Source organism: Oncorhynchus gorbuscha, linkage group LG20, assembly GCF_021184085.1.
Source record: "Oncorhynchus gorbuscha isolate QuinsamMale2020 ecotype Even-year linkage group LG20, OgorEven_v1.0, whole genome shotgun sequence".
Lineage (NCBI taxonomy): Eukaryota > Metazoa > Chordata > Actinopteri > Salmoniformes > Salmonidae > Oncorhynchus > Oncorhynchus gorbuscha.
The window spans coordinates 34,760,728-34,774,457 of NC_060192.1; the positions used below are offsets into that span (position 1 = coordinate 34,760,728).

Here is a 13,730-nt window from a genome sequence, read left to right on the forward strand (position 1 = left end):
CAATGTGTGCAAAAGGCATGAGGGGGTAGGCGAATAATTACAATTTTGCAGATTAACCTTTTGCTCCTACCTGACATGCAGGCGTCCCATCTAGACATCTGGAAATGCAAATGCGCTACGCTAAATGCTAATAGTACTCGTTAAAACTCAAACGTTCATTAAAATACACATGCAGGGTATTGAATTAAAGCTACACTCATTGTGAATCCAGGCAACAAGTCAGATTTTTAAAATGCTTTTTGGCGAAAGCATGAGGAGCTATTATCTGATAGCATGTAACACCGCAAAAGACCCGCAGGGGACGTAAACAAAATAATTAGCATAGTCGTCGCTACACAAACCACACAAATAAAATATAAAACATTCATTACCTTTGACCATCTTCTTTGTTGGCACTCCTAGATGTCCCATAATCACTATTGGGTCTTTTTTTCAATTAAATCGGTCCATATATAGCCTAGATATCGATCTATGAAGACTGTGTGATAAACGGAAAAAAATTGCGTCATATAACGTAACATCATTGTTTTAAATTTAAAAAGTCGACGATAAACTTTCACAAAACACTTCAAAATACTTTTGTAATGCAACTTTAGGTATTAGTACACGTTAATAAGCGACCAAATTGATCACGAGGCGATGTATATTCCTTAGCTGTCCGTCTGGAAATAATGTCCGGGTAAATCTCAACCAAAATATTCGGTCGGAGACCTGAAGATATGGCTTGTCTCTTCTTCGTTTGACCAAGAAACAAAGCCTAGGCGAATGACAAGACTGTTGACATCGTGTGGAAGGTAGGTATTGCAACCTCAGCCCCATTTATTGTGGTTCGCCTTTATCAATGGGTTGAAGTGGCGGATGGATATATATTTCCATTTTCAGTGATCAGGTTTTCCTGCGCTATTCGATGAAACTTATGTTCTGTAAAAGTCACAGCCGTGATTTAACCAGTTTTATAAATGTCTGAGTGTTTTATATCCACACATACTAATCATATGCATATACTATATTCCTGACATTAGTAGCAGGGCGCTGAAATGTTGCACGATTTTTAACAGAATGTTCTAAAAATTAGGGGGTAGAAGGATGAGGTTAAGGGAATGGTTAAGGTTGGTTTAAAGGGTTAAGGTTAGGGGAATAGTTAGCTAAAATGTTTAAGGTTAAGGTTAGCTAACATTCTAAATAGTTGCAAAGTAGCTAAAAATTAGGAAATAGTTGCACACAACCTTTGTGTTTCTAGATGTTCCCCCAGCCTGCCATTCAGACCGACCAACCACCCTGCTTTCCTTTTATACATAAGTAACTTTCTATCTTATGTAACCATGCCAAATGTAACATATCATATTCATTTGAGTGTCCCGGATTTACATTTACTATGTTACGTCTAGTCTATGAGACCAGGCTGAGAAGGAACATGGAGAACATTAGAACAAGAGTTCTCAGGGAAATTCTGCTACCACAGATTCTAGATTCCGTCTTGCCCAAGTCGTCACAGACACACCGTGGAGCTGTGTGTGTGTGTGTGTGTGTGTGTGTGTGTGTGTGTGTGTGTGTGTGTGTGTGTGTGTGTGTGTGTGTGTGTGTGTGTGTGTGTGTGTGTGTGTGTGTGTGTGTGTGTGTGTGTGTGTGTGTGTGTGTGTGTGTGTGTGCGCGTGCGTGTGTGTGTGCCTGCATCAAATAATGTATCACGTGCTTCGTAAACAACTGGTGTAGACTAACAGTGGAATGCTTACTTTACAGCCCCTTCTCAATATTGCAGAGAGAAAGAAAAGAATAGGAAAATAGAGAAATAATCAGAAACACAAGGAATTAATACACAATGAGTACAGGGTACCTGTACTGAGTGGATGTGCAGAGGAATGGGGTAATTGAGGGAGATATTTACATATAAAGTGACTAGGCAACAGGATAGATAATAAACAGTAACAGCAGCACACATTTCATCAGCAAACCTGATTGACCATTCTTTTCATGATTTCATTTTTTTTCTCTGTGAATGAGTAACTTCCCTCCTCCTTGAAGTCGTGCAATACGGTAGTTGAGATTAACTTCTCTTGCCCTTCGGACACTTATGGAAGAACTGCGGCCATCTCAGAAAGAAAAACATTGATGCGCAGAGTGCACTCAGCTTCCAACGATATATCTTCCACTTTGTGGGGGACTGTAACCCCTTTCAATCACAGACACAAATGGCGTCAGTCCAGAAACCGACCCATTGACTCCCATTGGTGAAACACTTTGAGATATCACAGACAGATATCCTCGTCTCAGTTCGCAGGTACTGAAGAGGTTGCCACACGCAGACGCTGTGGTGATTGACAGGCCTCGACAGCCACTGAGCGTTTTGAAGCACAAACACCAGGAGATTTGGTTGAAAGGTTAAAGCCATTCTCATAACAACGCGGCCGCTGACAACTCTTACATAGGGTCCGACCTTTTCGTTTGCGCCTCAGATACCAACAGGGGGGGGTCCCGAGACACAAAGAGGGAGAATACTAGCCCAGAGTCATGATGAGTCTCATCGAGGCCTGTGGGGGGGTCGAGACACAAAGAGGGAGAATACTAGCCCAGAGTCATGATGAGTCTCATCGAGGCCTGTGGGGGGGTCGAGACACAAAGAGGGGGAATACTAGCCCAGAGTCATGATGAGTCTCATCGAGGCCGGTGGGGGGGAGACACAAAGAGGGGGACAGCCACAAGTCAGAGGGAGAATACTAGCCCAGAGTCATGATGAGTCTCATCGAGGCCTGGGGGGTCGAGACACAAAGAGGGAGAATACTAGCCCAGAGTCATGATGAGTCTCATCGAGGCCTGTGGGGGGGGAATCGCCCAGACACAAAGAGGGGGAATACTAGCCCAGAGTCATGATGAGTCTCATCGAGGCCGGTGGGGGGGTTGAGACACAAAGAGGGGGAATACTAGCCCAGAGTCATGATGAGTCTCATCGAGGCCGGTGGGGAGGTTGAGACCATGTGCAACACCGTACTAGTCCACCAGAGCAGAAAACAAATCTAGTTGTAAACTCCCCTATGAGAACAGTGAGGAGCAGACAGGCCCCTAGACGGGGATTATCTTAGAACACATCTAAATCATTACTGAGTTTTACCACACTGGTTGTAAAGGAAGTCCAGTGGACTTGTCCACCTCAAACAAATGGCAACAATAATAATGCCTTGTGTAGGTTCAACTACAATACAACTAGTCAAATGCTCTAATCACGTGTTCCCGTAGGATAACATTTCATAATAAATCAGTAGAATAACTGGTCCCCTCGAGTACCAGTAACCAATGCCACAGTCAGTCCACCAACAATCAGTAAGAGGATTAGAGACCTCACAAGTCAAATTGCTATTGATAACAGCGACAGAGGAGTTAGCAGTGACTCAGATTGCAACACGGGGAAGGGAATCTCCAGAACACTCTTCTGATGGTCAACACACATGACACGAATAAATAGAACCCTCCATTCAGGAGGAAAGTTATTAGAAGTGATGAAGCATGATCACACAGCATACGACTGGTTCAGTGCTTATAGAGTACTTCCGTTGTGAGGTTAGCTCCTCCGTGGACAACATAGCTATGAAACTGACTTCTTCATACCTACTACCACTACAATAGTGGAAGACAGTGACTTGTAGTAAAACCACTACAGACTCCCTCTGACTGACCACCAGGCATTGACCTGAAAATGACCTGATTACCAGACTCATTCTGAACAAGTTGTAGTCTGCCAGGATACTTGGTTTTCTTCCCTTGACCTGCGCGGTTGTGAAAGCATGAACTCACACGTACAACGGGACATCCAGTTAGGATTTATACTAGGATCACTTAAGGGTCCCAGCAAAACGCCAGCCTGGGTAAATTGAAAATGTACCCTGGGGCCTTTGAACCTACAGCTACAGCACTCACCAGTTTATCTGTGAGTACAGTTTAACTCCATAGGTCATCCCTTCAGACTGCCCAAAACTAGTGCCTTACAGTAGTAGACTGTACCATGTAGTTATCATCGTAAGATAGCGCCCTTAGCAACACACTGCAAATTAGGAACGCCCTAGATATGACATTAGACAATGACATGATAAGGTCATTTTGCCAAGACCTTGACGTATATAGAATACAGTCCAATTAGATGATTAAGGTGTGAAAACTATATTTTGTATCTTTTGTTTTTATTGATTTTCTTTGACACTTAGGAAGTGATAGAGCCGTAAACAACTTCCCCATACAACCATCAGTTAGTGCAACAACACCGCTCATTTGGGAGGAAATGTAATGATATATTTCATGAGTGTGTGTGAGTGCGTTGTTAACATCTACCTAAGCTACTGCCCAGATCCTCCAGTCTGGACAAACAGACGCGGGTCCGGAACAGAGATACCAATCCAGACATCCTCTACCTTAGAGCGGCCTGCTTCATTCGCATAAAACCAACCCGGATCAATCACGGAGAGGGGGACCACAACGATGGTCCACAACCAGGTCAACCCATCATTTTTATGTTGGTTTGCAATTTGCAGGATAATTGCTAGATTGAACCCAACAAAGGGGAACTGTCATGACGTTGCCCTGTTGGGTGTGGTTTATGACCCCATAAAGACCTTTCCCCCTTTTCTCACCACTCTACAGAATGGACTCTTGGAAAGCCCTTTGTTAACATAGAGAGAGTATGGTAACATCAAAAGTTTGGGGAATGGAATAATATTTCACTTTCTCAACCAGTTGAAAGTGACTGTTGGTAATTAAAGGATATAATGATCAGTTAGTGTCTGGGACAAATCTGAACATAGTATTACATAAAGAATATGATGATCAGTTAGTGTCTGGGACAAATCTGAATGACATAAAGTGTCTTGGAATGTCGACACATTCCAGTTATCAGATTCACATGGAATTGTTGCTGTTGTAAGAGTTTATTTCAGAAAACAGCATCTCTATAAATACTCTTCCATGGTGCCACAGGTTATTAACGAATAAATGGTTGCATGGTTTAATTCAATGACATAATCAATCAAACCCTGGAATGAGTAGGTGTGTCCAAACTGGTACTGTGGTTGATTTGATTAAAACATATAGGATGTGTCTATGGACAGAACAATACATGTTTTTAACATTACAAAACAATACACACAAATCCCCAAAATAAAAAGAAAGACATGGAGAACATGTTTACATTCTATGACTTCAGAGCTGTATTTCCACTCCACAGGAGTGCTTTGAGCACACAGCCCTGAAGCATGGCTACCCCAGGCACCTGCAACACAAACTACAGGACAGATGCATAAAGTGCCTCAACCACCAACAAAACCAGGGAGAATGGCTAAACACCCCCCCCCAGACAGGGATAAGGGGACCAGGCAGAGGGTGTGTGTAGCAGGCCCAGGGACACAAAGTCCCCAAACTCCCAGCAGCAACAGAATTGGAGTGCTCCTGTGTCATGTCTCTCCCCTGGTGTGTCAGTCTGATTCAGCCCTGGGAAGGGTGACACCTGGTGGCCACAAGAAGGAACTACGTCCGGGGGATGATATTGGAGGACAGGGCTTACAGCTGTGTGATCATACCATGGACGGAGGGAGGGAAAGGGAGGAAGGGACAGAGTTGGATGGAGAGAAGAGGAGTGACTGAGAGAATAGGAGAAGTGTTTGGGACAAAGGAGAGGCATTGTCATCGGTGTTTGGGGGAGATTGTGAGCACTGTGCCGTATGAGGGGTGCAGTTACGCCTGGTACTGCTCAGAGGGGGGTGTGGGTGGGGCATCATCGCTGGGAGGGTCCAATCAGAGCCGAGCTCAGGGCTCCGGGGGTGATGTGACAGCTAGCACTCGGGGTGGTGTTGAAGGCAGGGCTTAAGGAGATATTGAAAATGAGGACAGTGATTCTAAACAAATCGGAGAGAAGAATGGCTTAGAACTGGCATTATTGGGACTAATCACAGAAAATATCAGCCCAAAGGAGAAGGATTCTGGGTCCAGTGATACCACGAGAGCCTTGGGACAACGTTGTCGACCCCTCTGCGTGTTACCATGGCGACTCCTACCTGAGCGTCTACCACCTGCTGCTTTACCTGATTAGCCCCGACCTCAGCCTGCACTACCGGTGCTCCATCCTCATAGCACCACTCTACCTGTGCCTCCGCCAAGCCAGACCTCCACCTGAGTCCTGGGAGAGTGTCTGTGTGAGCAGGAAGTACAACAACCAATCGCAGGGCCAGGAGGAGGTTGAGAAAGAGAGATGGTGCTGGGTGGTGGAGCTAAGCCTGCTGGGAAGTGTAGTTCTGAGACACTTGCTGAAACTGCGGTGTCACGCCCAGGCAGTAAGCCTGCTTCGAGACACAGGCGAGTTTCTTTTAGATCAGCATAAGTTCTTTATCATACTTATCACTGTGTTCCAAATGGTACCCTATTCCATATACAGTGCCTTGCGAAAGTATTCGGCCCCCGATGTATCAGTCTCTCGATGTGCAAAACTGATAGAGACATACCCCAAGCAACTTACAGCTGTAATCGCAGCAAAAGGTGGCGCTACAAAGTATTAACCCAATTTTTCAGTTTTTGATTTGTTAAAAAAGTTTGAAATATCCAATAAATGTCATTCCACTTCATGATTGTGTCCCACTTGTTGTTGATTCCTCACAAAAAAATACAGTTTTATATATTTATGTTTGAAGCCTGAAATGTGGCAAAAGGTCGCAAAGTTCAAGAGGGCCGAATACTTTCGCAAGGCACTGTATGTACTAGGCAGTGTCAGAGGAAGGCCCCAAAAATGGTCAAAGACTCCAGTCACCCAGGTCATATAGACTGTTCTCTCTGCTACTACCCAGCAAGCGGAACCAGATTGCCAAGTTCAGGTACAAAAGGCTTCTTAACAGCTTCTACTCCCAAACCATAACACCGGTGAACAATGAATCAAATGGCCACCGGAATATTTACATTAACCCCCCCCTTTGTTTTTACACTGCTGCTTCTTGCTGTTTACACTTATGCTCCTCGCAGTGTATTGTCTCTTTACCTATATGTACGAATGACCTTGACCAACCTGTGCCCCCTGCACATTAACTCGGTACCAGTACCCCCTGTATATAGCCTCGTTATTGTTATTTTATTGTGTTACTTTTTATATATTTATTTTACTGTAGTTTATTTAGTATAAATTTATTAACCCTATTTATTGAACTGCATTGTTGTAATGCTTGTAAGTAAGCATTTCACTGTAAGGTCTACTACACCTGTTGTATTCAGCATTTCACTGTAAGGTCTACTACACCTGTTGTATTCAGCATTTCACTGTAAGGTCTACTACACCTGTTGTATTCAGCATTTCACTGTAAGGTCTACTACACCTGTTGTATTCAGCATTTCACTGTAAGGTCTACTACACCTGTTGTATTCAGCATTTCACTGTGAGGTCTACTACACCTGTTGTATTCAGCATTTCACTGTAAGGTCTACTACACCTGTTGTATTCAGCATTTCACTGTGAGGTCTACTACACCTGTTGTATTCAGCATTTCACTGTAAGGTCTACTACACCTGTTGTATTCAGCATTTCACTGTAAGGTCTACTACACCTGTTGTATTCAGCATTTCACTGTAAGGTCTACTACACCTGTTGTATTCAGCATTTCACTGTAAGGTCTACTACACCTGTTGTATTCAGCATTTCACTGTGAGGTCTACTACACCTGTTGTATTCAGCATTTCACTGTAAGGTCTACTACACCTGTTGTATTCAGCATTTCACTGTGAGGTCTACTACACCTGTTGTATTCAGCATTTCACTGTAAGGTCTACTACACCTGTTGTATTCAGCATTTCACTGTGAGGTCTACTACACCTGTTGTATTCAGCATTTCACTGTAAGGTCTACTACACCTGTTGTATTCAGCATTTCACTGTGAGGTCTACTACACCTGTTGTATTCAGCATTTCACTGTAAGGTCTACTACACCTGTTGTATTCAGCATTTCACTGTGAGGTCTTTCACTACACCTGTTGTATTCAGCATTTCACTGTGAGGTCTACTACACCTGTTGTATTCAGCATTTCACTGTAAGGTCTACTACACCTGTTGTATTCAGCATTTCACTGTGAGGTATTCAGCATTTCACTACACCTGTTGTATTCAGCATTTCACTGTAAGGTCTACTACACCTGTTGTATTCAGCATTTCACTGTAAGGTCTACTACACCTGTTGTATTCAGCATTTCACTGTAAGGTCTACTACACCTGTTGTATTCAGCATTTCACTGTAAGGTCTACTACACCTGTTGTATTCAGCATTTCACTGTAAGGTCTACTGTTGTATTACACCTGTTGTATTCAGCATTTCACTGTAAGGTCTACTACACCTGTTGTATTCAGCATTTCACTGTAAGGTCTACTACACCTGTTGTATTCAGCATTTCACTGTAAGGTCTACTACACCTGTTGTATTCAGCATTTCACTGTAAGGTCTACTACACCTGTTGTATTCAGCATTTCACTGTAAGGTCTACTACACCTGTTGTATTCAGCATTTCACTGTAAGGTCTACAACTCTTGTATTTGGCGCATATGACACATACAATTAGATTTGATGTTGTCATGTCCCTTCCATGTTCGTCTGGCTTTTAATGTCATGACGTTGTTGGTGTATAAATCTGAACTTCTTATTTTTGCATACACGGAACTGATTAGACAAAGGTAGGTTTGAAATGGTGAATTGAGGCCAAGATTACGTCACGTTTAAACACTGGAACACTGGAATGCACAATGTTGTAGCTCGGGGGCTTTTGTGGGTTATGTCCTCATATAACGATACAAAAAATGTGAATGTTATTCAACTATTTCTATAATTGATAGAACCTAAACATTCTATCACTGTTTAAATTCAAATGCGGCTGAGGTGTGTCTCTCGTGTGTGTGTGTCACTCGTGTGTCCACAAGAGAAACAGCTCATATTGCACCCCAGACACTACCTGAACAACAGCTATGGATCTGTCAGCTACCACGGTAATAGGTAGGCCCATGAATACTGGCCTAAACTATTAGGATTATAAAAAGGTTATATTTTGATCAAACACATTTACAAAAATGAATACACATACAAAGCACTCTAATTCACCCAACGAGCTTGAATTTTCAAACTCTACCATTACATTTGGCAGTGACACATTGTCCCCATGAGTGACAGAACACTGAGCCAATCACGGCCCAACTAGAGAACATGTCACGCCCTGGTCGAAGTATTTTGTGTATATCTTTATTTATTTGGTCAGGCCAGGGTGTGGCATGGGTTTGTGTATGTGGTGTGTATGTATTGGGATTGTAGCTAGTGGGGTGTTTTAGTTAAGTCTATGGCTGTCTGAAGTGGTTCTCAATCAGAGGCAGGTGTTTATCTCTGATTGGGAACCATATTTAGGCAGCCATATTCTTTGAGTTTGTCGTGGGTGATTGTCCTTAGTGTCTTTGTTCCTTGTTCTGTGCGTATGTGCACCAGTATTAGGCTGTTTCGGTTTTCGTTACGTTTATTGTTTTGTAGGTTTTGTATTTAGATTCGTGTTATGTTTGTTCATTAAACATGGATCGCAATCTACACGCTGCATGTTGGTCCGACTCTCCTTCACACCTAGAAAACCGTAACAGAACATTACCAACAACTACGCTCAGTATTTTTCCACTGGCTGCCCCACCACCACAGCAAGTACTGTGCTAGGCTGAAACATCTGCATTTATGAGCTGCGTTACTCAGGAAAGCAAAAAAAAAAACATGTTTTTATGGAGGGTTTATTAACATTAAAATAATTTAACATTGTTTGCAAACTGATATTTGACTACACTCCTAAAATGAGCTTGTTTCTAACCCTGCAGTTTGAGCCAAGGCTTGTATTTCACAAAGCATTATGATGATGATAATAATAGACTTTATTTCTTTACCATCTTTCTTATAATATATTGCAAAAACATAGTGACAAATATTGAGACCATATTGATAAAAGAACAGTATCAACCAGGTAGCCTTATTAAACCTGTTGAAGCACTCAGAACATAAATCATTACAGAGATACAGTATGTTTGAGACCATATTGATAAAAGAACAGTATCAACCAGGTAGCCTTATTAAACCTGTTGAAGCACTCAGAACATAAAACATTACAGAGATACAGTATGTTGGATTTTCTGCTTTATTAATAGAAGATGTTGGGAACATTCAGTCAGTTATAGATCCTACCATGCCCATTTCAAGGGATTACATTTGGTTGATGACATAGGATTAGTATGATGATAATAATAATAATAAAAATAATAATAGACTTTATTTCTTTACAATGTAAAACATACAGAGATACAGTATGTTGGATTTTCTGCTTTTTACTAGAAAATGGATGTTGGGAATATTGTTTGGTTGGTTGATGACACAGGATGAGGAAGTGCAAATATGGAGTTATTGCAGAACGTGTAGTCGAGGCTGGCGGGAGAAGCTATAGGAGGACGGGCTGATTGGAATGGAATTAATAGGATAGACTCAAACAAAAGTTTGATGTGATTGATACCATTAAAAAAATCATTTCAGCCATTACAATGAGCCCATCCTCCTATAGCGTAATCCTCTAGCCACCTCTGTCTTGTAGGAAAGCTGTAAAGGAAATGTAAGTCATTGATTATAATGTATGTGATACCTCTGTGTTCAAAAATAGATGGACACAATCATCAATGAAAATATTGAAAACAAAACACGTCATTCACTCGTTATAAACTCCTATTTAAACGATGGAAATGCCAAATGCTTTATATTTAATATTCAACGGACAAGATAAGTAATGTATGAGTTACATGCATGTCTCCCTATTTCAACACCCTTGACTTTACGCACGTACGGTGGTGGATTTAGGTATAGGCGAGGTATGGGCAGCCGCTCGGGGCAACATCTTGTCGGGGGCGGTACTGTGGCGTCCTCACAAAAACAATCGTAATGTGACATTTGCGCGATTGGTTTTCTATTGCTCATTTGCACGTTACATGAATGACAATCATGTCACCTTCGGGAACGGGGAATCTATCAATTAGCACACTTCTAACTTTGTACAGTACTAATGCAATTAGTAAAATCAGTCACACTGTGAAATGCTACCAAATAAACAACAATTTATTCATAATACTGTGAATATATAATTTCACAGACATATTGTTGCATTTTTTTCTGGTTGTTGTGAAATCGTTAAAAACAATATAAAACCAGTCTGCACACCACCAAGGTGAATTGGTTTAGTCTTGACTCTTGGTTGACGGTGTTGAGGGATGGGTAATGTAGTCTTGACTCTTGGTTGACAGTGTTAGGGGATGGGTAATGTAGTCTTGACTCTTGGTTGACAGTGTTGGGGGATGGGTAATGTAGTCTTGACTCTTGGTTGACGGTGTTGAGGGATGGGCAATGTAGTCTTGACTCTTGGTTGCGGGGTTGGGGGATGGGTAATGTAGTATTGACTCTTGGTTGACGGTGTTGAGGGATGGGTAATGTAGTCTTGACTCTTGGTTGACAGTGTTGGGGGATGGGTAATGTAGTATTGACTCTTGGTTGACGGTGTTGAGGGATGGGTAATGTAGTCTTGACTCTTGGTTGACAGTGTTGAGGGATGGGCAATGTAGTCTTGACTCTCGGTTGACAGTGTTGGGGGATGGGTAATGTAGTATTGACTCTTGGTTGACGGTGTTGAGGGATGGGCAATGTAGTCTTGACTCTTGGTTGACAGTGTTGGGGGATGGGTAATGTAGTATTGACTCTTGGTTGACGGTGTTGAGGGATGGGTAATGTAGTATTGACTCTTGGTTGAGTGTTGAGGGATGGGTAATGTAGTATTGACTCTTGGTTGACGGTGTTGAGGGATGGGTAATGTAGTATTGACTCTTGGTTGACAGTGTTGGGGGATGGGTAATGTAGTCTTGACTCTTGGTTGACGGTGTTGAGGGATGGGTAATGTAGTCTTGACTCTTGGTTGACGGTGTTGGGGGATGGGTAATGTAGTCTTGACTCTTGGTTGACGGTGTTGAGGGATGGGTAATGTATTGATGCTTGAGTGCCAAATCAACACATTTGTTTCTATTTTTCTTTGTTAATTATTTTGTATATTTCTGAGTCTTATTTTTGTATATATGTATATATTTATATAGTTTTAAATGTTAGAACCACCACTGCGCACGCACGTAGCAACCTATGTAGCAACCTATGCGTAAAGATCAATCGTTAACTACTTGAACTTTAATTCTCCTGAACATGGTGAGCACTTTGCTCTTGATCTCTTTAGTTTTCAGAGAGTAGACGATGGGGTTGAGACAGGGCGGGATGCACGAGGCCAGCGACAGGCTCAGTACGCGCAGGTCAGGGTCTGGTTTGATGCGCGCTAATAACCCAACCATGAAAATAGTCAGAACCGGAAAGAAGAATACTGCCACTAGAATGAGGTGCTCAGTGCAGGTGGCCAGCGCTTTCACACGACTCTCAACGCTTTTCATCCTGAACACAGCGATTAGAATACTCATGTATGACAGAATGATGAAGGACAGTGGGCCGAGGAGGATAACCAGGCTCAGAACTGAAGCCACAGCCCATTGCAGGGAGTTGTCGTTACATGCCAGCCGAAACACTGGTGCGTAATCACAGAAATAGCTGTAGACGTTAACGGAATCGCAGTAGGACAGCCTGGTCATAATTGCAGCACTGAATATCTGTATACCAAGACAGAAGCACCAGATGACACCGAGAATACACGACATACTCGTCATGGTGTTGATGGAGCCGTGCCTCAGAGGAAAACATATGGCGATCATACGGTCATAGGCGAGTACGGCGATGGAGAACGATTCCATAGATATGAAGGAATAATACACATACATCTGTACCATACACAGATTAAACGGCACAAAATTGTTCTTAGCAAGAAACGCCTTTAGCATACCGGGAATAATGCAAGTATTCAGCACCAGATCAACCACCGCAAGGTTACCAACCGCGATATACTTGGGATTGTGGAGGCGATGGTCCACCATGATTATATAGATCACAAATGTGTTGAACACGACTGACACCACGTAAACGAAAGCGAGGAAGATGAAGTAGAGGTTGGCAAAAGGCAGGGAGGTGAAGCCGATGATGTAGAACCCGGGGGGATGGATTAGAACGGAGGAGTCGTTCCATTGTAACCTGCCGAGGAATGTCATGGCTGAGCTGGTTCCGCACACCTGCGCTCCAGGTCTATGCATGCACAGACAAACACAAACGCTTGCTCCGTTGATGCGTAAAACCTGAAAGGAGAGAGACAGAGTTAGTAATGTGTGGATCATAAGGACTTCATCAGTCAGCTTAGCAACAACCAGTATGATAATGTCTTCTCTTAAAATGGTGATTTGATCACCAAATAAATTGCTTGATTAATCTACACTCTATTTCATCTAAGCTCACCCATGTTTTGCTAAAATTGCACCCTATTTTTTTTTAAACCTTTATTTAACTAGGCAAGTCAGAACAAATTCTTATTTTCAATGACTGCCTAGGAACAGTGGGTTAACTGCCTTGTTCAGGGGCACAACTCCTTGTCAGGAGTTGATCTTGCAACCTTTCGGTTACTAGTCCACCACTTTAAACACTAGGCTACCTGCCGCCCCAACAACCAACCTTTCGGTTACTAGTCCATCACTTTAAACACTAGGCTACCTGCCGCCCCAACAACCAACCTCCTAGTCCACCACTTTAAACACTAGG

At 42.6% G+C, this 13,730-nt stretch overlaps 1 protein-coding gene across 1 annotated transcript; it reads right to left on the bottom strand.

Annotated features, from left to right (window-relative positions):
• Positions 1-12,039: 12,039 nt before the first annotated feature.
• LOC124007554 (olfactory receptor 1M1-like) lies at positions 12,040-13,199 on the bottom strand. The gene has a single exon (XM_046318211.1). It carries the CDS (start codon positions 13,187-13,189, stop codon positions 12,209-12,211), a length of 981 nt encoding a protein of 326 aa, XP_046174167.1. The 5' UTR covers positions 13,190-13,199; the 3' UTR covers positions 12,040-12,208.
• Between the last annotated feature and the right edge of the window lie 531 nt (positions 13,200-13,730).